We start from the raw sequence: 24,993 nt of genomic DNA, 5'->3' as shown, positions 1-24,993 counted from the left end.
TTTTTAAATGGTCTGTTTATAGCACAAAAAAAATTGCATACATTTTATTAGGGCACAGTGTTGCATGACTGCAAAATTGTCAGTTAAAGTAACAGTGCTGCATCACAAAAGAAGGCTGGTCAGGAAGGGGGTAAATCTTCCGGAGAGTAGGTGGTTAAGGGAAAAAAAAAAAAAAAAAAAAAAAGACCTAAAAACACTGTTTTGCAGATTTTCAAGAAGGATTGTAATATATCATACATGACAGAGACCCTTGTCATAGGCAGGTAGCTTAAAAAAACCCCAAAAAAAAACAAAAACCAAACAAAAAACTCCACGTCCTTAAGGGGTCAATGTTTAGCAAACATAGGGTTAAGCACACCACATCATCTTATGCGATTGCAATGCATACAAGGTGATGCTGCTACAATGCTATTCAATGCCTTTAGTCTTGACACTCTTGGCAGTATTCAAGATATTTGAGGATACTTAGACATCCAATGTTCCTTGGTATAGGCAAGGTGGTCCAGTACATCACAGGTGGAACTTGGGGGATCTTCCCCAAAGGAGCTGAAGAAAGGATGGGAAGCCTAACCATGGCTTATACAGAGTAGGGCTTGGGAACCAACGACTAAACACTACCACCCATACAGACAGGCCTCAAGCCCTTCTCCATATAAGCCATGGTTTCCATACACTGCACTGATCATTGCCAAAAAAAACCAAAAAAAACTGAAAAGCTGTATGCGGTTTGGAATAAATGGCTGTATAATATTCGGTCATATTAAGCTATAAAACATTAGTTCATTATTGACCCAATGTACTGAAATTAGGAATAAACTTCTATTTTTGGGATAAGTGATAGAATGAAACATAGGAATACTTTCTGTTCTAAGAAGTCCCTTCTCAACCTGTATTGTTACACTGTCTCAGTGAGATTAAAATCTGCACATTTTATGAAATACAAAAAAATCCCTTATGATCCTGCCATGAATATCCTTGTTCAGGCACTTCCTATTTTAGCAAAGCTCACTATTGTTGTTACCCTTTTGCACAGATTTCTGATGGAAAGACACTAGAAAGGGTGCATGTAGACAGGAAATATCTGAAAAAGGCCACTCACCCGTTATAACACCCAACTAGAAATTTCTAAATACTTCTAGGTGACTGGTAGGCAGTGACTCACCCTTCCTGAGGAACCAAAGCCAGAGCTCTTGGTCTTTCCAAGACAGAGGAGTTGAGAACAGTCAGCCGTAAGTCCCCATCTGGGTTGGCAACCTACAAACAGAAATCAATCTGAACAGTTGTATGCATATCGATCCTCCTGGTTACTACCCTCCCCGGCTTGGTTTGCTTGGCATTTCTATGAGCTCTATTATATCTGAAGGACCAAACGATGCATTGATGTAGACAACAGCAGGGTTGGCGTCATAATTTGTTTATTAAAGTGTAGTAACTTAAAGGGCAAACAAATGTGGTCTTCACAAGACTTTACAGGTGAAATAAAACAATGTTGACAGTAAAAACAATGTAGGCCTCAAAGTGCTGATGACCACTGGGGAAAACCGCTGGCCTGGTCCTGCCCCATCGGTATGTGCATGGGCAACATTCACGTGGCAACATCAATATACTAGATTTAATTCTGTCATTTTGGACATAAAAATACATAAAACTGCAAAATAAAAGTTATTCCAACTATTATTGGAAGCTTCTCACTATGGATTTGTTACCATTTATACTATGCTATATGACCAAATGTATGTGGATCTCTCTAAATTAAGATCAAGCATTTTCAGTGAAAGGTACTGTTAATGCTCCAGCATACAAAGGCATGTTAAGATAATTGTGCTTTAACCTTGTGTAACAGTTTGGGGATGGCCCTTTTTGGTTCCAGCATGACTGTGTCCCTGTGCACAAAGATAGCTGGATAAAAGGCATGATTTGACCAGTTTGGTGTGGAGGTACTGTAGTGTCCTGGACACAGCCCTGACTTCAACCCTACTGAACACCTTTGGGATGAATTGGAATTACAATTGTGACCCAGGTCTGCTCATCCAACACCACCTGACAAATGGACACAAATTCCAACGGACATACCATAAATCTTGTGGAAAGCCAAATAAAGTACCGTATAGCTCTCGCTCCATAAGACGCACTTTTTCCCCCCCAAAAAATGGGGGAAAATGTCTGTGCGTCTTATGGAGCAAATATGGAGTGGCTGGACCGGTATTCCCACCACTGCGTTATAATACCGGGCCGGCCACTCGGCTCTACAGTGCATAAGAACGTGCTCCTTGGCCCTACCTTTTCCTCAGTACAGCAGTGTCCTGCTTTCACCGGCCATCTTCTCTCCCGGCATCTTCAGCTTGCCGCTTCACAGCCGGGTGCCCACTGCGCATGCGTGAGAAGCGCTGCGCTTTGTGAATGGCCACCTGTAGTCTTCTGGGACCTGTCACGTGTCCCACAAGACTATGAGGACAACTCTGCAGAAGTGGGAGCGGGTATCTGTCAAATTCGGATATCCGCTCCCCAAAGGTCCGCAGTCTCTGGTCATCTCCTGTAGTATGTCCGCAGTCCATTGGTTCAGAATTGTTTTTCTTGTTTTCCTCCTCTAAAATGTATGCATTTTATGGTCAGATGCGTCTTATGGAGCGAAAAATACGGTACATGGGGTTATAGATGGGGGGTAGGGGACAACTATATTAAAAATAGCCATGGTTTTAGAATGGGAAGTCTAACAAGCTTACATACATTAGTTTTGAGAATTCATATTTTAATTGCTCACGAAAGCATTTATTAAAAAAAATAAACAGACATTAACGTACTTCAATTTTCTTACTGCCAGCGTCAACCCAGTAAAGCAAGTGACTAATGGGGTCGAATGCCAGGGACTCTACGGTTTCCAACCCGACTCGAACAAGAACTTCCTGCCCCGAGCTGCCATTCAGACACAGACGCTACAAGGAGACAAAACGTACACAGCATTATCTGAATGAAGTATTTTCTAGGGTTAGATCAAGCCAACATTTTGTCCAATTATAAAATGATAATTAGGTCACATGGAGAATCAAAAAGTCTTGCAACCAAAACAAAATCAGCCCACAAATCTGGTTTGAAATGTTTGTCCAGCAAAAAAGTTGCTTCTATTTTTCATCTCTTGGCACACTGGCATCACAATTTTTTCCAGGTCAAGATTCAGACTAAGCGGACACACAGAACTCTCACCTGAATGACATCTAATGTGACGTCTGCCCAGTACAAGCAGTTACTTTCGTAGTCAAAATCCAAAGCCACTGCACCCCGCAGACCCTTTAGTGGCAGTTCCTCACTGACCCCAGAGGAGAGGTCATGGCGGTAAATGGCGTTCCTCATGGCATACAAGATGAATTCGTTCTCCTCTTTAAAAAGAGCAAAAAAAAAAAAAAAAAAGTTACAAGAAAACTCTGCCTTTGCAAAAGTGTGTCAGTGGTCAACTGACAAGGTGTCGAGGGCCTCAACTATGGCCCCCGAGAGTGACAGTCTCTTCTCTCATGTTGGATATTATGACTTTTTGGCAGAGACCTGGAGCATTTTACATGAGACAACAGGAACACATTATAAAAAACAGTCAGACTGGGGACATGCTACACAAGACTGCTACAGATCACTGTCATAGCCTCCCAGAAATGAATATTTCCATTACTGACAGCTAAAGTCTCCAGAGGGCCACAGGGCAAGCATCAAAGAGCCACAAGTTGGGCACCAGGGATATATTTGCTACACAAACCATTTAATAACCTACAGTTATTAAAAATTACAGTCCCCAGTGCAATCTGCATCCAGATTTCTATAACTCCCAAAAATGTTCATTTCTATTGCAACCAGAGCAACAGTGGGTGGTTCTGTACAAGCTGTGTGGGAAAACCCCAGAAATTGCATTTTCTGCTCATATGATTAGCTCACTGCTTTTCCTAGTAGTCAACATGGTGCTTGAATTCACATTGCAGATATACTCTGTCATAAGAGTTTAAATCTTTGGCAGGATTTTCTGAAATGCTCCTGAATGCATAGGGAATGATGGAGTAGCAGAAGTCTGTTTCTCAGGTGCATGACCGAGTACGGCAAGCAGAAAATGCACCATTTTTTCAACAGAGCAGTGTGAAGCATTTTGTTTTTTTGTTGTTTTTTTTTTTTTTTTAATGAAAGGAGGTCAAGATTTTGTAAGTTTGCTAAACCTTTGCTATTAATGCAGTTCCCTTGGAGGGAATTTGTGTGATAAACACATATTGTACCAAGGAACAGAGAGCAGTCAGGAATCGGTTACTTACAGGCCTTTCATATCCATTAAACCCACTAAGTACTGCTTTGGTCTACAGGATCTAATCAGTTTAGAGATGATGGTTCAAAACTCACTCGAAATCATTCCGAAGCATCACCTGAAGCCGCAGTTCTAGTACTGCGATGAAGATCACTACGTGGAGCACTGCATGGTGATTTTAGGCAATCTAGACTAATTACCTCCTACGGGACATGGGACTTCTTCTCCGTCCAGTCGGGCCTCCACATCTCCCCCGGAACACGTGTCTCCAGATATCCTGCGGTAACTAAATAAAGGAACCAACTGTTAAAGAGGTGCAGCAAAGCTGTATCATTTCCCTGACATTATAAAAAGTACACAACTCAAAATTTAAAAGGTCACTAGACTGGAAATACCTACTACTGCTTTACATTTATGCATGAAGATCGGGAATGAATATGATAACACCTAATCATAGATCAGAGCAACCAATATCATGCAGAATTCAAAGCGCACATGGGGCTGCCCATATGTTACATCTTTTTATTTCTGGAGCCATCTTATTGGAACCAATAGCATATGCCACTTTCTCACCTTATGTGAGGATCCTGCAGTATAGCATGTAAAAGGGAGGTGTCATTAGCCTGAGCTATAAAAATGCCTGTAATAAATACATTCACAACTGCTGTTGTACTGTCAATTGCCAAACCTCGTTGTCTTCCAGTGTCCGACTGAGCATAACAGTAGCAAGCTCCAAAGCTTCCTCCTTACTGTGGGATCCGGTTATCGAAAATTGTTATGCACACTCAGAAACTTGGAGACAGTGAGAGAGGTCAAGCAGTGGACCTGCAGCATCTGTCAGACTTCAGGTCATCTCTCAGGCTCCATGCACACAAGAGTTTTTTTTCCTGCTCCTTAGACCTTGAAGAAGGGGACATTCCCCGAAAGCTTGTCCTCAAAATTGTATGTTAGTGCAAATAAAAAAAAAAGTATCACGGACAGTACTCAAATGTTTCCTGCTCCTAGAAGCCAAATACTGTAGTGTTATTCTCTGGGGTTGATTTACTAAAATTGGAGTGTGAAAAATCTGGTGCAGCTGTGCATGGTAGTCAGCCAGCTTCGAACGTCAGCTTCTTCAATTAAGCTTTCACAATGAAACCTGGAAACCGATTGGTTTCTGCACAGAGCTGCACCAGGATTCTGCACTCTCCAGTTTTAGTAAATCAGCCACTAAGTCCATGTACAAAATTTAGGCTAGTAGCATTTTTTTCAAGCTGACGCATTTAGGAGCAGGGAAAAAAAAAATGTTTTTGTTGAGTTTTTGGGAGCGTTTTTCTGGCAGGAAAAAAAAAAAAAAAAATGCTGAACGTTCATAAATGCTCCTAACCGTTTTTTTTCCCTACATGTACTGTAAAAACGCTAATAAAATGTTTCTAAAATGCTACTACAAACCGGCACAAACGCTATTATCAGCATTTTTCATAGTTTTTTTTTTCTCTAGCATTTATGGAGCTAAAAAACAGCTAGTGTGCATGGAGCCTCAATCTTGAACGATCAGGTGTGATGGGTTTCTTTAATATTTTTTTAAAGGAGAAAAAAAAAAAAAAAAAAGTGTCTCTTCTTACAAAGTATACAAGAAGAAAATGTAGTCTTTTTTTTTCTCTTTACACAAACAGATGTTACTGGCGAATAAAGGATCTATATAAAAAAAAGGATTGCAAGTATTCTTTGTAATTTATCAACAATTATCTATGGATGCTACAGGTGACTCGTATCATAACAGAAAGCCCATCAGTTATGTCAGGGGGCTGTTCAGAAGCACTCACCCTCTGCTCCTCTTGTATGTGGTGCCCACAGGGCAGGGTGAGGGTATGGGGTACAGCTTCCCAGCAAATTCAGGGTCAGGGACACAGTTCTCCAATCTCAGGTCTTGATTGAGTTTAAAGCCGTAATCACTGCAGAGGAAATCAAATGTGTTAAAGGCAAAAGTACACAAAAATTAAACAATGGGGGGGTTTAGTCAAGACAAAAATCATCACTGATGAGGTAATTTCTGTGCCAGACTCCTTCTGTAAACAAGCTCCTGGTGTAAAACTTAAAATACTATCATGCAAAGCTGCTCATTCCCATAACAGAAATAGGGAAAAGGCTGAACTCCTCTCTGGCCAGTGAATTGGTGAAATAAAAAATACTACAACACAAGACCAAATGAAACCATAAGAAAAAAAAGAAGCGGGTACAAGAATAGATATGAGGCATTCCAAATTTTTGCAGACACTTCAAAACCATGGTCTAGTAGTTGAGGTATGAGTTCACATACACTATATTGCCAAATGTATTGCCCCCTCCAAATCTTTGGTTCCAATCACCTCGATGGTCATAGGTGTATAAAATCAAGCACCTAGGCATGCAGACTGCTTCCACAAACATTTGCGAAAGAATGGGTCGCTCTCAGGAGCTCAGTGAATTAAAGCGTGGTACCGTGATAGGTTGTCACCTGTGCAATAAGTCCATCTGTGACATTTCCTGGCTACTAAATATTTCACTGTAAACTGGTAGTGGTATTACAACAAAGTGGAAGCAACTGGGAACAGCAACTCAGCCACCAAGTGGTAGGCCACATAAAAAAATGACAGAGCGGGGTCAGCGCATGCTGAAGCACACAATTTTCATGGCTGAGCAGCCGCCTCCAAGCCTTACATCACCAAGAGCAATGCAAAGTGTCAGATGCCGTGGTGTAAAGCACACTGCCACTGAACTCTAGAACAGTGGAGAGGTGTTCTCTGGAGTGACGAATCATGCTTCTCTGTCTGGCAATCCCATGAACGGGTCTGGATTTGGCAGATGCCAGGAGATAGGAACTTGCCTGACGGCCATGTACCAAGCATTAAGTTTGGTGGAGGAGAGATTATGGTGTGAGGTTGTTTTTCAGGGGTTGGGCTTGGCCACCTAGTTCCAGTAAAGGGAACTCTTTTAAGGCGCCAGCATACCAAGACATTTTGGACAATTTCATGCTCCCAAATCTGTGACTCTGTGGGAACAGTTTGGGGATGGCCCCTTCCTGTTCCAACATGATTGCTCACCAGTGCACAAAGCAAGGTCCACAAAAGACATGGATAAGCGAGTTTGGGGTGGAGGAACTTGACTGGCCTGCACAGAGTCCGGACCTCAACCCAAAAGAACATGGCCCTCTCGTCCCAACATCAGTGCCTGACCTCACAAATGAGCTTCTGGATTAGTGGACAAACCTTCCCATAGACACCCTCCTAAACCTTGTGGACGGCCTTCCCAGAAGAGTTGAAGCTGTTATAGCTGCAAAGAGCGTGTTAACTCAATATTGAACCCTACGGACTAAGACTGGGGGGCCATTAAAGTTCATGTGCGTGTAAAGGCAGGCCGACCAATACTTTTGGCAATATAGTGTAGTAATGGCAGCTTTCCTGGCATCCTACCTCCTGTAGGCAGGGTATACACTTTACAGGAGGTCAGCAAATAAGAAAAAAAAAAAAAAAAAACTCCACATACCACTCAAAATCTTTTCTAGTACAGGAGCAGTTGGAGGATGTAATTGGCCGATCAAAGTCTTCTCCATTGAAGCAAGTGGCATGTGGTGTTCGTCTCTTGAAAACTATTTTTCTCCCCAGTAAGCACTCGTTGCCTCGCTCATCGGAGGGCGACCATAATTTATAATCATTTTCTGTGCATGGCACACCTACAAGTAAGACAACACCAAAAGATTAGCAAGTGCCTGTTTCCAGAGCATCACGACAAACCACCTCATTACAACCCAACTGAAGTTACAGTTTAAAAGGCCAAGTTCAGCTTTTTTAAAAAAATTAAAAAACACATTTATATCCTTTTGAAGGTTAAAAAAAAAAAAAAAAGTACATTTATTCGGTTTATTTTACTCTGCAGGCTGTAAAGCATTGCACCCGTAATCAGCAGATTGCCAATGGCAGGATCCTGCAGACTCTCCGTACACTGTCTGCCCCTATCTAGTACGGGCAGGAGGTTACTAAATAGCAGGAAGAATCAATTAACTAGGTGAGCTCTCTCCGTTCATTCAAAACTACAAGCTGTCAGCCAAAGTGACCTATAGTTGCAGTTCATCAATTCACAGAACTCTGAATGAATGATGCAACTAGGTGGGAGGAGCCCAGCATTGCCGCATGGTTTTTAAATTAGGACAGGGGATACAGGGAGAAAATCCCCCGTCCAAAGTCACAGGGAGGGTGGGAATCAAGGAGGGTGGCAGAGGAGACAGGAGCTGCAACATATTTCACATTCCACAATAAATATGGGTGGAACATGCGAGATGTTACAAAGGTGAACTTATCCTTTAAAATCAGACAAATACATTCCTTATGCATCAAAACAAAAGATGTACAAGTTCTTAAGGTTTGGTTCTCTTTACAAAACAGCCACAGCCTCAGTAGAAAATCCTGTCCCCTGTCAGCATGATACAGAGGTCAGTTCGGTGGTGCAGAAGCAATGGTCTGCAGAGGTTTTACACACCCTTGTAAAATCTTATTCTTAATGAGTCCACTAGACACCACCATATGCAGCCTATGTCTATTGAGAACATACCCAGGGCAACATGCCAACACTCCGAACCACCCCAATGGTGCCTGAGAGTCCTAAACGTTTTTCCTGCAAAACTAGCACTGGAAGATGCTGACACATCAACTTCATAGAATGTAGGAAATGTGTGCACAGACAACTTGATTGTCACTTAGCAAACCTGAGAAGCAGATGCCCGAAACGCCCAGGAGGCGCTAATCACCCAGGTGGAGCGCGCCGTAACAAGGAAGGAAAGGCACCTGCGGAATCCAATGGCAAATCACAGAAGAGGCTGCTAAGCCTTTTTTGGTCGGCCGTCAGCACAAAGAATCGGACCGAAAAGCAGCCATCCTAGAAAGGTACACTGCACTCCTTGGACATAGTTCACAAGATTGCTGAGCCACCTCCTAAAGGGTGCGACGGCCAAGAACCCAAAGACAGAAGACGTTCTCATGTTCAAATGAAAATCTGACACCACCTTTGGAAGAAAGGAGGGGGGAGGTCAAAGCCCCACCAAGTCTGTCCTATAAGCCGCCTTTTCTGGTTTTACACAAAGTCGCCAACTCTGACAGCTGCCAAGCCAAAGTGATAGCGACCAGGAAAGAAACTCTGTGAAAGCGTAAGGGAAAATCAAATGCTCTCAAACAGGAGGCTGCTGAAGAGCCAACTGCACCAAATTCAAGTCCCACAGTGGCAACAGGAGCACCACATGACAAATTCCCTGATGAAGTGTGAACCAAAGATGCGTGGCCAAGGGCCTGACCATTTCCTGTAGTCTCAGCAACACCAGAACAGAGGCCTGCACTCTGGAGAACACTTGGGGAGACAAGACCAGCTTGAAGAGAAGCCCCGCAAAATGATAACCCTAAGAGGGAGAGACCCCCACCGCATGGATGGATTCCAGCATGAACCTCTGAACCAGCACAAGGTAATACAGGGCTTCCAGGCCCAGAAGCAGGAAACCCCATCCAGGCATGGGACTGGGAACCAATTGGAAGGAGAAAAACTCCGGAACCACTCCAGCTCAGCACCAGCAAGCTTACGCCCCGGCAAGCAGGTCCCGCACCACAGCACAGCACAGCACACAGGGCTCGAAGGCAGGATAGAAGGGACGGAGGAAAAGACTAGCAACGCCATCACCACTGTGGACAGTGGTAAGAACACGTCAGCCGAGAAGGGCTCGATATTGTCCAAGGCAGTACCAAAGAAAATAAACCTGTGGAAGGGAAGGGCCTCGTGGGAGCCTGGTCAGCAACCAGCATATGAACCCAAAGACCCACCAAAACATCACCAAGAAATGGAGAGCTTGGAATAGAAGGAAGCAGCATTAGTGAATATACCACATAGGTTCTTCCAGCTCTGGGCCAAACCAGCCCGCCAGAGCCACCATGCACCTGATCCACATATCCAGTATTTGAACCGGGTCAACGCAACTTGGCCTATGTGCATTGGAAAGCACAAGACCATTACGGCCACAGGCCAAAATGCCTACTACGCCACGGTACACAGAGCGGGTCACAGTCTGCCCTGCGGCTCCCTTTGTGAAGGAGGGAAGCTCCACCCCTGGTATCATGGATGCCTGTGCAATCAGGAAAGGATCGGAGACCCACCATAGATCAGGTCCACTTCTTCAAGAAGAGCCGTCCCAAGGGGTAATGCACCCCAAAGCGCCTAGGGACCACAAAATCCGCTATGGGAGTCCCCAGGCACACAAACTCAGTAAAGTGAGCAGAAGAAACAAAAACAAACTGACCAGCTGATCAGGCCTCGTAACCCCTGGGACCTCTCACTGAGAGCTGTGCCTGGTATCACGGGATGCGGCACAGACAGCCGTGCCCAAACCAGAGGACAAAAGCACTGTAGCAGGGGAATAGCTCAGATGACCTCTTTGGACCCCAGCAAGGTAGGAGGGATTGAGGGAGGGCTGCCAGCATTGCTTCAGAGCAGGATCACCTCATCTCAGGGGATAACACCCAAACCAGGACTGCCCACCTCAAACGGCTCATAAAAAAAAAAAAAAAAAAAAAAAAAAAAAAAAAAAAACTTGCCACCCCTGCACCCACTGACTGCTAGACTGTTGAGGATACAGTGTGCCCATCTAGGGACCCAGGTAGGACAGGGGACACCCTTGGCAGTGGCCAAGCGAGGGGGGAGGTAGACCACCACCAGGTCAGCAGGGGTGGGGGTGGGAAAGAGGAAAACCCCATAGGAACCGACCACCTCAGGAAGCACCCACACCGCATCCGAGGAAGGAGGGGGCATTTACTTACCAATCCATGCAGAGCGTGCGGGTAAGGCACCCATGACACTCCTTTTCACTGAAGTGGGGGGGGTGTTAGCCAGTCTAGGTAACACCCTGGTCCAGGAGGGGCATTGTCTCGGCCAACCAAGCACGGACCTAGTGCGCTGCGTGCACCCACTGGTCAGACTGGGGTGACCACTGGATCTAGATTATCCAGCCCATTGCCCAGCCAGAATGTTGACAGAAAATCTCCAAGCTTCTCTATATCAGAGAGGGGGTTTTATGCCCAGAGAGGACTGCCCATAGGAATTGCCAAGTTTTTTCTCTGCCTAGTGTCCTACTCCTGTGGGTGGGCTATAAAACCTTGTTTGGTCATGGATTAAAAAAAAAAAAAAATAATATAGATGAGCTGTGTCTCTCAATGAATGAAACAGAAAATATAACTGAGCATATCACGACTCCTTATCACAGCCTTAATGGAGAGGCCATGTAAATTACAATCCAGATCTGGGACATAACGCATTCATAAAATGAGGTTTGTACCGAGGACGTCGCTTGTGTTGACCTGTAATATGACCCAGCTGTGTCCTCCTCCAATGTACGACCCGAAGATGGTGAACACTGTGCTTTTCTCCCCGGGTTCAGTCAGCAATCCGTACACAATGAGTGGGCTGTCTGAGAAGTTGAAGGTTTTCCACGTTTCTCCCTCGTTTGTACTATACCTGAAGGACAAAAAGGACAAGGAATGATGCAGGACGAAGGACAGGTTCAGTCTCTGCCTTCAGGGGGCAGCACATGACAAAACAAACCGCTCCCATCTCCAGCGATATGTTGCAATGTCCACTGTGGTTTGTTTTAGCCCTTTGCTTACAGCACACAAGTAACTTGGCAGCAAAACCTCTCTAAAACAATAGCAGGGTACAGACGTAGGGACAGGTCTTGGTTCTTCCTAAATATTAAGCCTAGGTTCACACTAGCGCCTAACATTCATATGTTTTTAATTTTTGATGTAGTTCATGTTTTTTTGTAGTAGGAGGAGACTGGAATTAAAAACGCTAAAAAACACATGTACTATACATAACACCATGAGGCCAAAAGCACAGAATGCTGCACTAAAAAAAAGCACCTTTTCAGAATTCGCACTGCACCTTGTGGAACTGATGGAACAGGCACCATAAATTAAAAAAAAAAATAAAAAAATAGTTGCAAAACGCACACTACCAAAGTAGGTAATAATCCACCCCAGCAATGTAGCTCACAGGTGAAACCACATTTATTAATCCCATATGAGGGGAAAAAAAAAAAAAGTGATCTCTGCAGACAGTGAACACCCAACCACTAGACATGGAACTCCATTTCTAATTAATTACATGTCTAGTGGTTTGGTGTTCACTGTCTGCAGAGATCACTTTTTCCCCCTCATATGGGATTAATAAATGTGGTTTTACATGTGAGCTACATTGCTTGGGTGGATTGTTCCCTACTTTGGTAAGTGTGTTTTGCAACTACTATTTTTTGTTTTCTGTACTATGCCAGGTTTACACCCACACCATTATTATTAGGCGAGTCTTTGGGCTTACCATAAGGCTACCCCGCCTATTTCTGGTGGTATTTTTCTTTATTATTGACCATAAAGAATAAAGTGATTTCCATTATTGGGTGTGGCAGCGTGAAGGGAGACGCAGGAGAAATCACACCAGTGTGAACAGGAACTGTGTGTGAGTGCATTATGGAAAGAATATTACACAATCTGTTTTAGGATGCCAGTTACCATGACAACTTTGGGAGGTTGGGTTGGATTAGAATTAGATGTGATAGTCTCAAGGAAGTGAGGGAAAGAGAAGGAAAGCTGAAGGGAGAAATGCATGCCAAACCAGCAGATATTGGACCCCACTCTGCAGCACATCATCACTTCCTAGAATAACAGCTCACAGCGTCACAACAAACTTCTATAACTTGGCTTCCCATCACTACTGTAGTAACATGGAAGTAAAGGAGACAGGAGAAGGCCTAACGCTTCCTCCGCTTATACTTTTCATAACCAGAAGTCATGGAATCCTACATGTCCAAAACGAACACCACTATGCCTTAAAAGCGGATCTCCATGTTTTATTGAACTTTAATCCTTCCGCTGCCAGGCCCTGCACTCCACTTTAAAGTGGTTGTAAACCCTTACATATACCCAGTGAAGTGAGTGGCCTCAGCTGATACATGGGGATGAAACAAATCCTCCTACATAAGTTGTACCTGTGTTCGTATTCTCTTCTCTACATCTGTTTAAAGGCCAAAATTTATAATGCTTGTCTGAGCTTTCAGAAAGCAGGGGGCGGAGAGCTGAAGTTACACTCTGCATAAATCCATGAGAAGAGCTGTGAGAGGTGATTGGATGGAAGGGACACACCCTCTGAACACTGAACACAGGAACAGAGCTGAGACTGTCAATCACAGGCTGCGGGAGCAGCTTACCCATCTTTTTCTCTTTGTGTCAGGAAAACACTTGTTAGAAGAGACTTATGCAGATGGCAAAGAAACATGGCAGCAGAGAGAAATGACAGTACTCTGGATTGAGACAAGAGCACTATAGAGGGATATGATTTGTTCATATTTCAGGTCTTCAGTTTACAACCACTTAAGCGCAGGTGGCAATGCCATTTTTGCAATTCTCCGCACCCCATGTGCAGCTTCAAGAGACTCATCAAGCCATACATTTTCTGGAAGCAATAGGACCGTTAGAATTAAAAGAAAGTGCTACTGATTTTTTTTTTTCTTTTTTAGGTCCCGTGATATTTGGGTAAATGTTTATCAAAACAGTATTTTTATACCGGGCCTCTTGGCTCACCAGCAGAAGTTGGCTTCCTAATTGTTTTTGTCGGCCACTAGAACAATTGCTCAAGCATATAAGAGCCTGTTTGTCCCTCTTCAGGGGGTGAAGGACTACTATGATGCTCAATGAACAGATGTCGAGTACATGTAATGATTCCCCATGGAAATTCTTGAAAATATGGGAGCCGTGGTTGCAATATGCCCTTCCAACGCTCCCCCCAGCTAGTCTGGGGTTGTGATGTTGTTCGGTATTGGCGTTCTCAGACCCCTGCTCTTGTCTTGTCATCTTTTTCCATTTGTACTCCTCCCTTCCTTTTCTTTTTCTGTTTGTTCTTGGCGTGGCAGTGGATAGCTGCCTTTGGTTTGAGTTACTGTCGGTGTTATACCACTGTTTTTCTCATTTATGTGCCATTGATAGCCCCTGCGTGGGTGCATCTTTTGCCCTGTTGGTGTTAGAGCACCGTTTTCTTTATTTTTTTTATGTGCAATTGATGGCCCTACGTGGGCGTGTTTTGTTGCTCTTGTCTTCCTAAACTGTTTATAAATTAATAAAAACATTGAAAGGCAAAACAGTATTTTTGCTAAAACGTACACTAAACTCATAATTGGTGCACATCTGCAGGCTGGAGAGATTTGTTTGTAAACAAACCTCCAAGTGTGTATGTGATCACTATGAGTGGAAGTCATAACTGGCTCCTGATCCTTAGTCGGAGATCTGCGGCTCTCAGTGACTGCAGTGCTTGAACTAGTAGTGCACACAGGTGCATGCGGCTAGCTCACAGCTGTAATAAAAATTCTCTAAGCACAGGAAATGTAAAAGTAAACACCCCCCTGGGTGCCCATCATATTTACTAGCCAGAAGAGAGCCTTCTATGCGCCTCCATAATTATGTTCACTTTGTTGGGCCTTCGATATCTGGACTTGGTGTTCTAGTACAGGGTAGTTGGCAGAGTTTGGACACAAACTTGGTAGCCAGTAAGGACACAGAATCGGAGAGGGGGAGTGGCAGTAGGTGGAGCTTAGCGTGAAGCAGGCAAAGCAAGAGGATCTCATAATCAGGTATCAAATCCCAAAACTAACATCTAGGAAGCAATACAGACAGAAGGTATTTGATCTTTTGTATTACACAAAAAGTTCTTGGATGTGATATACATATAAACTAACAATCACCTACTTTATTTGGTTGGTCTCTACACCTTGAGCAATCGCCATCAGAATGCCGCCATGGTCACCCCAAGTGCAATAATGCGATCCTAGAAGGGACTGCAGAGAAAGCGTTTATTAGTAATAAGGTTGGATATTTTTATGGTGAGAAACATGTTCATTAATATACTCATGGCCAGGGTCAGCTATGATCCTGTTTGGAGTGTGCAATGACACATGGATGGCTCAAGCTGCAGCTTCCATCATTTGGTTTTAAAGCTGAATGCTGCACCTCAATGACTTCCAATTGCCCAACAGATAAAGTTCAAAAACGCTAACACTAATGTATAAAGCCATTTATAACTCTGCCCCAATTTACATCACCGATCTTGTCTCCAAATATCACCCAAACCGTACTCTCCGCTCCTCACAAGACCTCCTACTCGCTAGCTCTCGTTTCCTCCTCCCATGCTAGTCTCCAGGACTTCCCCCATCCTCTGGAACTCTCTACCCCAATCCATCAGACTATCGCCTACTCTGCTCACTTTTAGGCGCACTCTGAAAACCTCTTCAGGGAAGCCTATCCTGCCCTCAGCTAATACTGGAATCCTCTACTCTTCCAACCACTCCATCCCCCACAGTTATTACCTCTTGTACCACTATCCCCTCCCTCCTAGATTGTAAGCTCCAAGGAGCAGGGCTCTCTAATCCCTCTTGTATTGAATTGTTACTGTACTGTCTCTCACCATAATGTAAAGCGTTGAGCAAACTGTCGGTGCTATATAAATCCTGTATAATAATAATAATCCTTGAATGACTGATGTGGATATGCTCTTCTCTATGACCATAGATGCCCATTCTAAACACGAAGATAAAAAACCTTCTGCATGCAGCTCTCCACTACAGCCCCCCCCCCCCCTTACCACCTTCCCGCCCGGCTTATAGTAGATTGACGGCTGGGCGGGACACTCGCCGTTGTGACTGGGCATCCTATTAAAACGAGCTGCTCACGCAGCTGCGGGGCCACGTAGTCTGTCATCGGCTGTGTCCACGGGACACAGCCGATGGCATATCACTACACCGGCCCATTGCCAGTGTCATGTGACCGCTGTGACCAATCACAGCAGATCACATGTTAAGTGTATACAATGGATGGCTTCCTGTCATGCCATCCATTGTATACAATTATATTAGCTGTGACTGGTCAAGGCAGTCACATGATACAGACAGGGCCAATCGCAGCCCACCTGTATCATGTGATCAGCTTTGCCCAATCAGAGCTAATCACAACAAAAGACTGACTGAATTAGTGTCATTCAATAACAATGATTGCAAATATCAATGAAATACGATATTAGTATAATATGGTAATAATGGTAAACATATAAGCGCACTCAAAGGTAAAGCAGCTATGCACAAAGGCAACCAAAGTAAAAACCTCAAAAGAATAATATAATGGTAATGCATTGGCGATCCCCTCTGATGACGTGCGGGTGCATGAAACGCGCAAGGAGAAGCCAATTACACGGCGACGTCACACCGCCGGAGCAACGGCGGCCATCTTTATTGAAGGACGGTTAGTCCCATTTCTTATTGCGATTTTATCTTGTTTTCTGAATGCAATACTCAATAAATGTAGATTTAATTTACTACACTATGGGCATATTCCTGTGTCTGAACTCCTGAGTGGAGCATTAACTTTCAGATGCCCTGTATGTGACAAAGATCCATCCCAGTACCCAGAGGGATCCTCCTGCATATCTAGGAAGCAGCATCCATCTATCCCTTAAGGGGAACTCTGGCTGTATTGGGTCAGCACTTAAAGTCCCAGGATCTGATTGTTCCACCACCGTGTCCTTCAGAGGGAAATCACCCCAACATCATACCTACCTTGATGACTTCAGGATATATTTATACTGGCGCATATATACTGCGCATCTGGTGAGTGCGCAATTCTGTTCATATCACTGCTCAAGCACAGACGTACCAGAACAAGCAGCACCATTAAGAGCACTGAAAGTCACTTTACGAACTTCAATATTATTCTGTTTAATGAACTTTTATCACAGCATTTTATAATAAGTATTGTGCTATTTTTATCAATTTTATGATTTTAATATTGATTTAGCGCTGCACTACCGTTCTATTACATTGGTATTAGTAATCATAATGTGTTGAAAAAAGAAAAAAAAAATCCTGATCACTTGCCCAGAGTAGTTCAATGTTACTATGGTAACATTGTATTGCTTTGGTCACAGTGTGCTGAAAAATAAAATCGTAAAAAAAAACAAAAAAAAAAAAAGTAATAAAAAAACAAATTAGAAACATTTGAAAAAAAAAATTCAAATTCAATTATTATTTTCAAAGAAATGTAGCAGAATACATTGTGACCTAAATTTATGAAGAAATGTTATTTATTTGTAAAATTTTATAACAAACGAAGAAAAGTGTTTTTTTTTTTCAAAAGTTTCAGGTGTTTTATTTAGCAAAAAATAAAAAACTCTGGTGGCCAATCAGTGATCACATGAATAGTAGTAAGCAAGATGTCACTTCCTGACATCATTGCTTACTAAATGCGAAATCTGTGAATGATCACAGAGATCACATAGTACAAGGCTATTCACAACAGCCTTGTACCATGTGACAAGCTGTTACCAATCACAGCTCACACAGTATTTCTCAATGGCTGCAAGAAAGCAGCCAGAGAGAAGCAGAAATTATTGCTTTTACAGCCTTTATGAGTGTAAAAGCAATCAATGTACAAAAAAAAAAAAAATCATCACCCCCCACAAGTAGTACAGTGTCACTATGGTGACACTGTACTGCTAGGGTGACAGTATGTTAAAAAAAAAATTATAAAAAAAATAAAAATTTTAAAAATAGTTTTTGATAAATAATTTTTGGTTATAAACTAATTTGGGTTTTTTTTTTTACTAAAAAGATAACTGAATACATTTTGGCCATTATTTTACTTAACATTTTTGGACTTTCATTTATATAGCAAAAAAAAAAAAAAAAAAAAAAAGATAAAAATCCCAGTGTTGAATGAATACCACCAAAATAAAGTTTTATCCATCTCAAAAGAATGCTAAAAAATTCATATGGGTACAGTGTTGCATGACCGCGCAATTGTCATTCAAAGTGCAACAGCGCTGAAAGCTGAAAATTGGCCTGGGACAGGAAGGGGGTAAAAGTGTCCAGACATGAAGGGGTTAAGCTCTGCTCAGAAAACTTTTATCACCCCTTCACATAGGGAGCATTTTCTGGGAAGAGACTGCCACATGCTCACCAGTCCTGCTGCAAGGCCAGAAGGCCAATCTTCAAACCTTCACAGTGGGTGGGTGTCAAAAGGACTTTCAGGGACTAGACTCCTCTCCAGAGAAATTGCTGCCTTGGATCTGTACCAACACCATGCAATAAGGTCAGGAGGAGACACTGCACCCCAGAGATCACTGCCTGCAGGATCCAGCATTGTCCCCATTCTTGTGTGCAGGATCCGATTAGAGTCTCCCCTGGACAACTGTTCTGAATGAAGCCCTCTACTAACATGGGTGCAAGGAATAGGCCATGAAATTAGAACCTAAACCCCTGAAAGGAAATCTTTCAGAGAGACTCTAGGCACATCCATCACTTAAATACACTAGCTAAAATCCAAGGTTAGCTGAGCTAGGAAGGGTTATGCCTGCTTTTTTGTCAGATGTCCTTCCAACTGAAGGTGGCAGCCTACCCCAAGTCATGAATATAAAGTCCTTGGTGTCCTGTCATCTACAATTAAGAAGGGCTGTTTTAGCTCATCAGGCAGGAAATGTGAACTGACAAGTCTCCTGAGTTATCCATCAAAGCTATCAGGTGGCAGCAGAAGAAAAAAACAAACAAAAAAAAAAAAAAAAAAAAAAAAAAAAACTTTGGCATCTTTCATGTATCAAGGCATATCAAGCAGATTTACAAAGCAAGTAAAAAAAGTTTGCTTGTTCTATAAATAAGGTGTTTTGCATGAATATGTCCAGGATGAAAACATACAATTACCTCCCTCCATCGAACGCCAGCACTGCTGGAAATATACAGATTAATTTTACCGATCATTTCCCTCCCAACAGAACCTAGAGGGAGAGAAATGTTTAGAATTACTGTGCAACTTCTTTGGCATTAAGTCATTATCAGATTTTAATTCTAGTATTTAGGCAACTCTGAAAACATAACAGTGAATCAGTCAGATTCTGACGATAAGCTGGTTTCATAAACAATCCCACTACGTTCGCATTTTATTCCTCGGCTTTCGACCAGAACCGCACCCAGAAACATACCAGTCGCTGCGATTAACCCTGGTGCGGAATCCTTAGAGACAATGGGCATGACACGGCCCTGGGAGGTCAACTGACTGAGAGGCTGTGCCAAGTGCAGGTGGCAGTCCTTTGGGCTCTGCAAATACAGAACACAGGAGACAAAGCCATAAAAATGAGTATATCTATACAATACAAAATGCTCAGAGGACAAACCTGTTAAGCAAGGCATAGAATAAACTATTTTCTCTTTCCTTCCTTCTACCACAGGTGGAAGGAAAGAAAAATTGCTAGATTTTCCCATCAACCCACTTTAACTCCCTGCTTAAACCAGGGCTGAGGATTCCTGAGAGAAGTACTGAGGCAAGGTGCTGTGATGATTACAGGAAGCTATGTACAGAACTCTGCCAGCCCTTCCCACTAACCATGATCTGCCTGCACTGCATAGAGAAGCATAGAAAATCGGAGGATGGCACTGGGTTCGAAAAAAAATGTAATTTAAAAAAACAGAAATATTTTATTTTAAAATGTCATTAGTATGTTGAGGGTTGGGGGTCAGGGAAGGCAAAATATAAGCAGATTAAACTCTAACAGGGCTTACCAGAAAAGCTTGAATTTTTAGACAGTTCAAAAATCGCATTACAAATCGCACCCTATTGTTCGCAATGGAACCGTTCTGTCGGAGTTGCACCGATTTTGACAGTAGATCCGGCACTACGTCTGTCAATTTTGGGTGCAACTTGAATTGGCATCCGTGCATAAAGTCGCACAGATGTCTTACAAGTCGCATTGACAAGAGACTGAAACTGTGTGACTTCAAGTGAATTCGCATGATTTCAAAGTCGCATTCAGAGTGAACCCAGGCTAACTGGTTCAGGTAATAATGCAGAAAAGATATTTTAGACAACTGTGCACTAACCCTATGACAACAGCTTGGGGAAGGCCCCTTTTTCCATACATAACTGTGCCCATGTGTACAAAGCCAGCTCCAGAAAGACATGGTTTGATTAGCTTGCTGTGGAGGAACTCTAGTGTCCCGCACAGAGCCCAGACCTCATCCCTACTGAACACCCTTTAAGATTAATTGGAACACAGATTGTGAGCGAACCGGACTTTTTTAAACAGTTGCATTTATGAGTTTTCGAAAATGACTTAAAGTGGAGCTCCACCCAAAGCGGGAAATCCCGCTCTAAGGACTGCTCCCCATTAAGGATTGGCACCTTGGGGGGGGGGGGGGGCGGGGGGAAGCGGGTACACGAATTTGACAGGTACCCACTCCCACTTCCGGTCCGATTGCCTAGACGATCAGAAATGGAAGGTGTCCTCCCTCCTTCCCTGTAGTCTTCTGGGACAAGTGACAGGTCCCAGAAGACTACAGGACCATTCATGAAGCGCAGCGCTACTCGCGCATGAGCAGTGGATACCCGGCTGTGAAGTCACAAGCTATCACAGCCGGGCGCCCACACTAAAGAGCCAGCCTCCTGGAATACAGGACGGCCGGTGAAATGGGCTGCAGGGGACACACCACGGGACCGAGGGACAGGTAAGTGGCTGTTTTTTTTTTAAAAGTCAGAAGCTACAGTTTTTGTAGCTGCTGACTTTGACAGGGTGAGTGGAACTCTGCTTTAAGCAGGTTCAAATAAAATGCTCATATTAAATAGCATGAAAAAAAAAGCCCACTTGTATAACAATTGTATATACTACATTTTTATTTATAATAAAAATGGAGGTTTCCTTTTAGATGTCCTATATGAAAAGAAAAAAAAAAACCATTAGGATGCACAACCCTAAACTGAACATTTTGCGAAGATTTTATATACATAAAACTGAACTACAAGTATTTTCAGATAGATCACTGGAGTTCTATTGTGAAGTATACCTGTTGACAACGAACTAAGATTTTGTGGGTCATAATTGGAATACCAACCTTCATGCAGCTTCTCTGCACAACAAAACCCCAGAACTAATATGCAAAGTTTAAAAAGTAGGTTCTCTAGTACACAGCTGCAGGGTTTGAATATAGACATTTCCCATAACCAGAAGCACACACAATATAATCCTCATCTGTGAAAACAGATCTAATAGATTTTAAAAAATGTGCAGCACTTGGGAACCTTCATACACCCCTTTACACGTATAAATAATAAACAAATGTAGTGAATAAATATCTCTGCAACATATGCTTCCAAAACTCAAAGTGCTAGTTATGCATTTCAAAATAGTCCATATAGTCCAAAAAACATTTGGTGAAATGAATCCCAATATTCAGTGCAAATCTCCAGAGCTTCCATACACAATACTGTAAACCTTTTCAGTGCTTGTGATTTTCACTTCACTTTTGCATATATGTGGCACAAAGAATTCAGATATATATTTTTTTCACTATATAGGTTTATGATTTAATGTGTATAAAACGGGTGTTTTAAGGTTCCAGAGCGCTGCACAATTTAAAATCTAACATGTGATGTTTGTAGAAGAATAAAACATGATACTGCGCTAAGGTCTATTTCAGGGGTGTCTAAACTATGGCCCTCCAGGTGTTGAGGGACTGCAAGTCCCATGAGGCCTTGCAAGACTGACATCCACAGGCAAGACACCCAGAGGCAGAGGCATGATGGGACTTCTAGTACATCAACAGCTGGAGGGCCAAAGTTTGGACACCCCTGGTCTATTTTAAAGTCTAAAAGGTGGAACCCTCACTAGCAGCTAGCACAATATTGCCGGTTACAATACATGAAGTATTTCTTATCTGTAGAAGAATGCCTAGAGTCATACCACTCCATGCTGCACCTTGCTGTCAATCACCCAGTTTGCTCATCATGCTGAAAGACAAACAGGGGGGTTTGTGGCAGGTGGTGGCCGAGTGCTCAGCTGTCTCTATGAAGGGTGAGTTTTGCATATTGGAATAATCATTTATGATGCCAGTTTAGATGACTTTAGGTTGTGAAAGGTTTAAACCAGCATAACAAGACATTCTACGACAGCAGAACTGGGTGGGAACTCACCGGGCAATGGGTGGTGTCCACGTAACTGTTATATCCTGGAGCCGAAAGAAATTCCCAGGTACCACCTTTATCAAAGGTGATGACGGTAGCCACGTTCTCTTTGGAGGGTGGCGTATTTAACACGTTGGCAATATATACACCCTTTACACCCTTCACACGATGGACATCAGCAAATGGCTCGTTCTCCAGATACCTGAACACAAAACAAAAAAGGAATCAAACACTTCCTGCCATCAACGTGCAGACTAACATTGATTTAGATGAGGACTAAGAGTCCGGTGAATATCTGCTCCTGTCCTAATTAATCTTGCTAGCTTTGGAATGTGCGCACACTGGAAGAGACTCACGCTGACACATAAGTTCAGTCTACGAACACTTCTAGTTTATTATAATGAGAAAGTGAGCTTATATATGCAATATGATGCAAACATCACATGAGAACAGCATAAAGCATTATATTAGTCTTTGATTGGTCACTTTACATGAAAACAATCTTCTTCAGAGTATAGGCGTGATCTCCTCTGAGGTCTTATCTATAGAAAGAAAAATATTGCTTTGTTCTCAAGTTCACTCGATGAGAGGGGTTGCTGAGCAGACATTTCTTGAGCAAGGATTTCTTAAAGTACCACAAAGCCCAGCAGGCAGAAAATATACACACAACACATATATATATCCATACAAAACATTTAGAAATATAAAAAAGTATAAAAGTAGATATGTATAAAATGTATAGAAATATGTATATATGCAACAGGAAACCAAACAGGCATTTTCCCATATCCATCACAACATTTCCAGGCATGGGTACCCATGCTGGTGTTGGAACCAATCAGCGTGGCTTCTGACCATGGGATCACCATGTAAGTTATGACAGTGATCACATGAGGTTTGTTTGTAAACAAAGAAGCCATGGCCTCAGCTCAAAAATATTTCTGTGTCTGTTTGCTGTGCACACAGAAAGTAGTAGCTTTTGGGTTTTTTTTTTTTTTTTTTTTTTTTAAAGGAGACCAGTACAGTATTAAAAAAATATTTTGAAAACAAAAATGAACAAATTAGATTGTCAATTTTTGTCAGCCTGACACTGAACTAAATATTTATTAAAACAGTATATCATAAAAGACTTAAGCGTACGCACAGCCAAAACTTTTCTTTTTACACATGAATAAAGTAAGAAATCGATAGAAGCCCTTTGACTGATCTTTTATGATTTGTTGGGGAGAAATCCCACTCTGAAGTGAAGGGAAACTAGCTCCTGCTATAGACAGCTGTCATGAGAACAGGTGTACCCATTACAAGAAATAAACCCTACTGGATTTCCCATCACTTTGTGTTTCTGCTGGGTTGCCTGGTGTCCCAAGTACTGGTGTAACTGGGATACAGACAGCCGACAGTGGTTCTCCCCTTTCCTACTTTATGCCAAACTAAAAACTTAACATGATTTAGGAGGGCAAAGAGTCATTGCCAACTTAAAGCTGAACTCCGGAATAAGCATCATCTTCCAGAGCTGTGCAGTGATACAGTGTGACACTGCCTCTAAGCAGGAACTTCCTGTAATCAAGACCAGTCACTGCTGCTCTCTCCTTTGTGCAGGAAGACTGGTCTTGTCTCTGCCCCCTCCTGTAGTTTGCTGAAGGCAGCCTGTAGTGGGTGGGGCCTACGGGATCCCTCCCACAACTCTACCCTCTGCACAGGGAAGCCACTGCTAATTTTATAAAGGGGTATACGGGTTTGCAAAGGCATCCAGCAAACATTCAGTGGATTTAGATCCTTTGTAACTATTGAGGAATAAATTTAGGAAACGTTTATGTGCCTGGTGAACTCTTCAAGCACCACATACTGATGTTTCCAAGTTTATGCAGCAAGGATTCAGGTCATGAAATGGTGAAAGCCCTCTGACATCAGTGTATTTGCTTATAGGGAAAAAAATAAACATTGTTTCATGCGCGACATCCTGTTGATTCTCACACCAAAAAGTGATCTACTTAGATATTGAGTAGCCAGGATGGAAAATACACTGAGAGCAACAAATGTGTGTTCCTACCACAAAGGAAAAGGCAGTGTGACAACTATAATCAGATTGGGCCAAATGTGGCGGCGTGAGGATGCTGTACTGGTCAATACCAAGAAAGAAGCAGCTAGACAAGGCTTGTGATTAACGGATCAGCTTATGTTCCTGTGTGCACACAGACATCCGGTACAGCACTGAAGGTTGTGACTGTTAGCAGAAGAAACGTGTTTCCCCAGATGGACTGCTGGGGCCAGCTTTCGGTGATAGGGTGATGAGTGTGTGACTTCCAGTAGCAGATTATATGGCAGCTGTCAGAGCTGGTACTATATTCAACCAACTAAACAGCAAGGGAGGCAGGAATATTGTTAGCTTGGCCAGGGACCTTTGCCAGCCCCTGGCTGCATCTCCCAGAGATGTAGGCCACCTTTCTGGCAGGCCACTGGGTCCTTCAAAACCAACCTGACCTTGGTGAGGAAAGCAACAACTCTGCTCATTGAGGGGTTTGAAAGTAGAGAGGTTAATGCACACAGAGATCATTAGATATAGCAGGTGTACCAAGGATATAATCACAATAACAAAAAAAAAAAAAAAAAAACACCACGAGAGGCTTTTAAGATCCTATTCTGTACAGCAGTTTCCATTTTCATTTACTTAGAAATCTGCACAAGCACTACATCATT

At 42.8% G+C, this 24,993-nt stretch overlaps 1 protein-coding gene across 1 annotated transcript in view; it reads right to left on the bottom strand.

Moving 5' to 3' along the window:
- SORL1 (sortilin related receptor 1) overlaps window positions 1-24,993 on the bottom strand; it is a 102,802-nt gene that overhangs the window by 52,253 nt on the left and 25,556 nt on the right. The window contains exons 10-20 of the mRNA XM_089683814.1: window positions 22,306-22,498; window positions 19,325-19,439; window positions 19,047-19,120; window positions 15,052-15,140; window positions 11,598-11,776; window positions 7,778-7,964; window positions 6,079-6,207; window positions 4,474-4,559; window positions 3,202-3,374; window positions 2,802-2,933; window positions 1,163-1,254 (exon numbers count right to left, since the gene is read on the bottom strand). Of these exons, the coding sequence (XP_089539940.1) occupies window positions 1,163-1,254; window positions 2,802-2,933; window positions 3,202-3,374; window positions 4,474-4,559; window positions 6,079-6,207; window positions 7,778-7,964; window positions 11,598-11,776; window positions 15,052-15,140; window positions 19,047-19,120; window positions 19,325-19,439; window positions 22,306-22,498 (1,449 nt within the window). The remainder of the gene's footprint in view (window positions 1-1,162; window positions 1,255-2,801; window positions 2,934-3,201; window positions 3,375-4,473; window positions 4,560-6,078; window positions 6,208-7,777; window positions 7,965-11,597; window positions 11,777-15,051; window positions 15,141-19,046; window positions 19,121-19,324; window positions 19,440-22,305; window positions 22,499-24,993) is intronic.

The sequence above is a fragment of the Staurois parvus genome, unplaced genomic scaffold (assembly GCF_062004578.1).
Source record: "Staurois parvus isolate SC_StPar_1 unplaced genomic scaffold, SC_StPar_1.0 ptg000322l, whole genome shotgun sequence".
NCBI classification, from domain to species: Eukaryota; Metazoa; Chordata; class Amphibia; order Anura; family Ranidae; genus Staurois; species Staurois parvus.
Note: the sequence above shows the minus strand (reverse complement) of the source record. Positions and strands in the feature narration are given on the sequence as shown.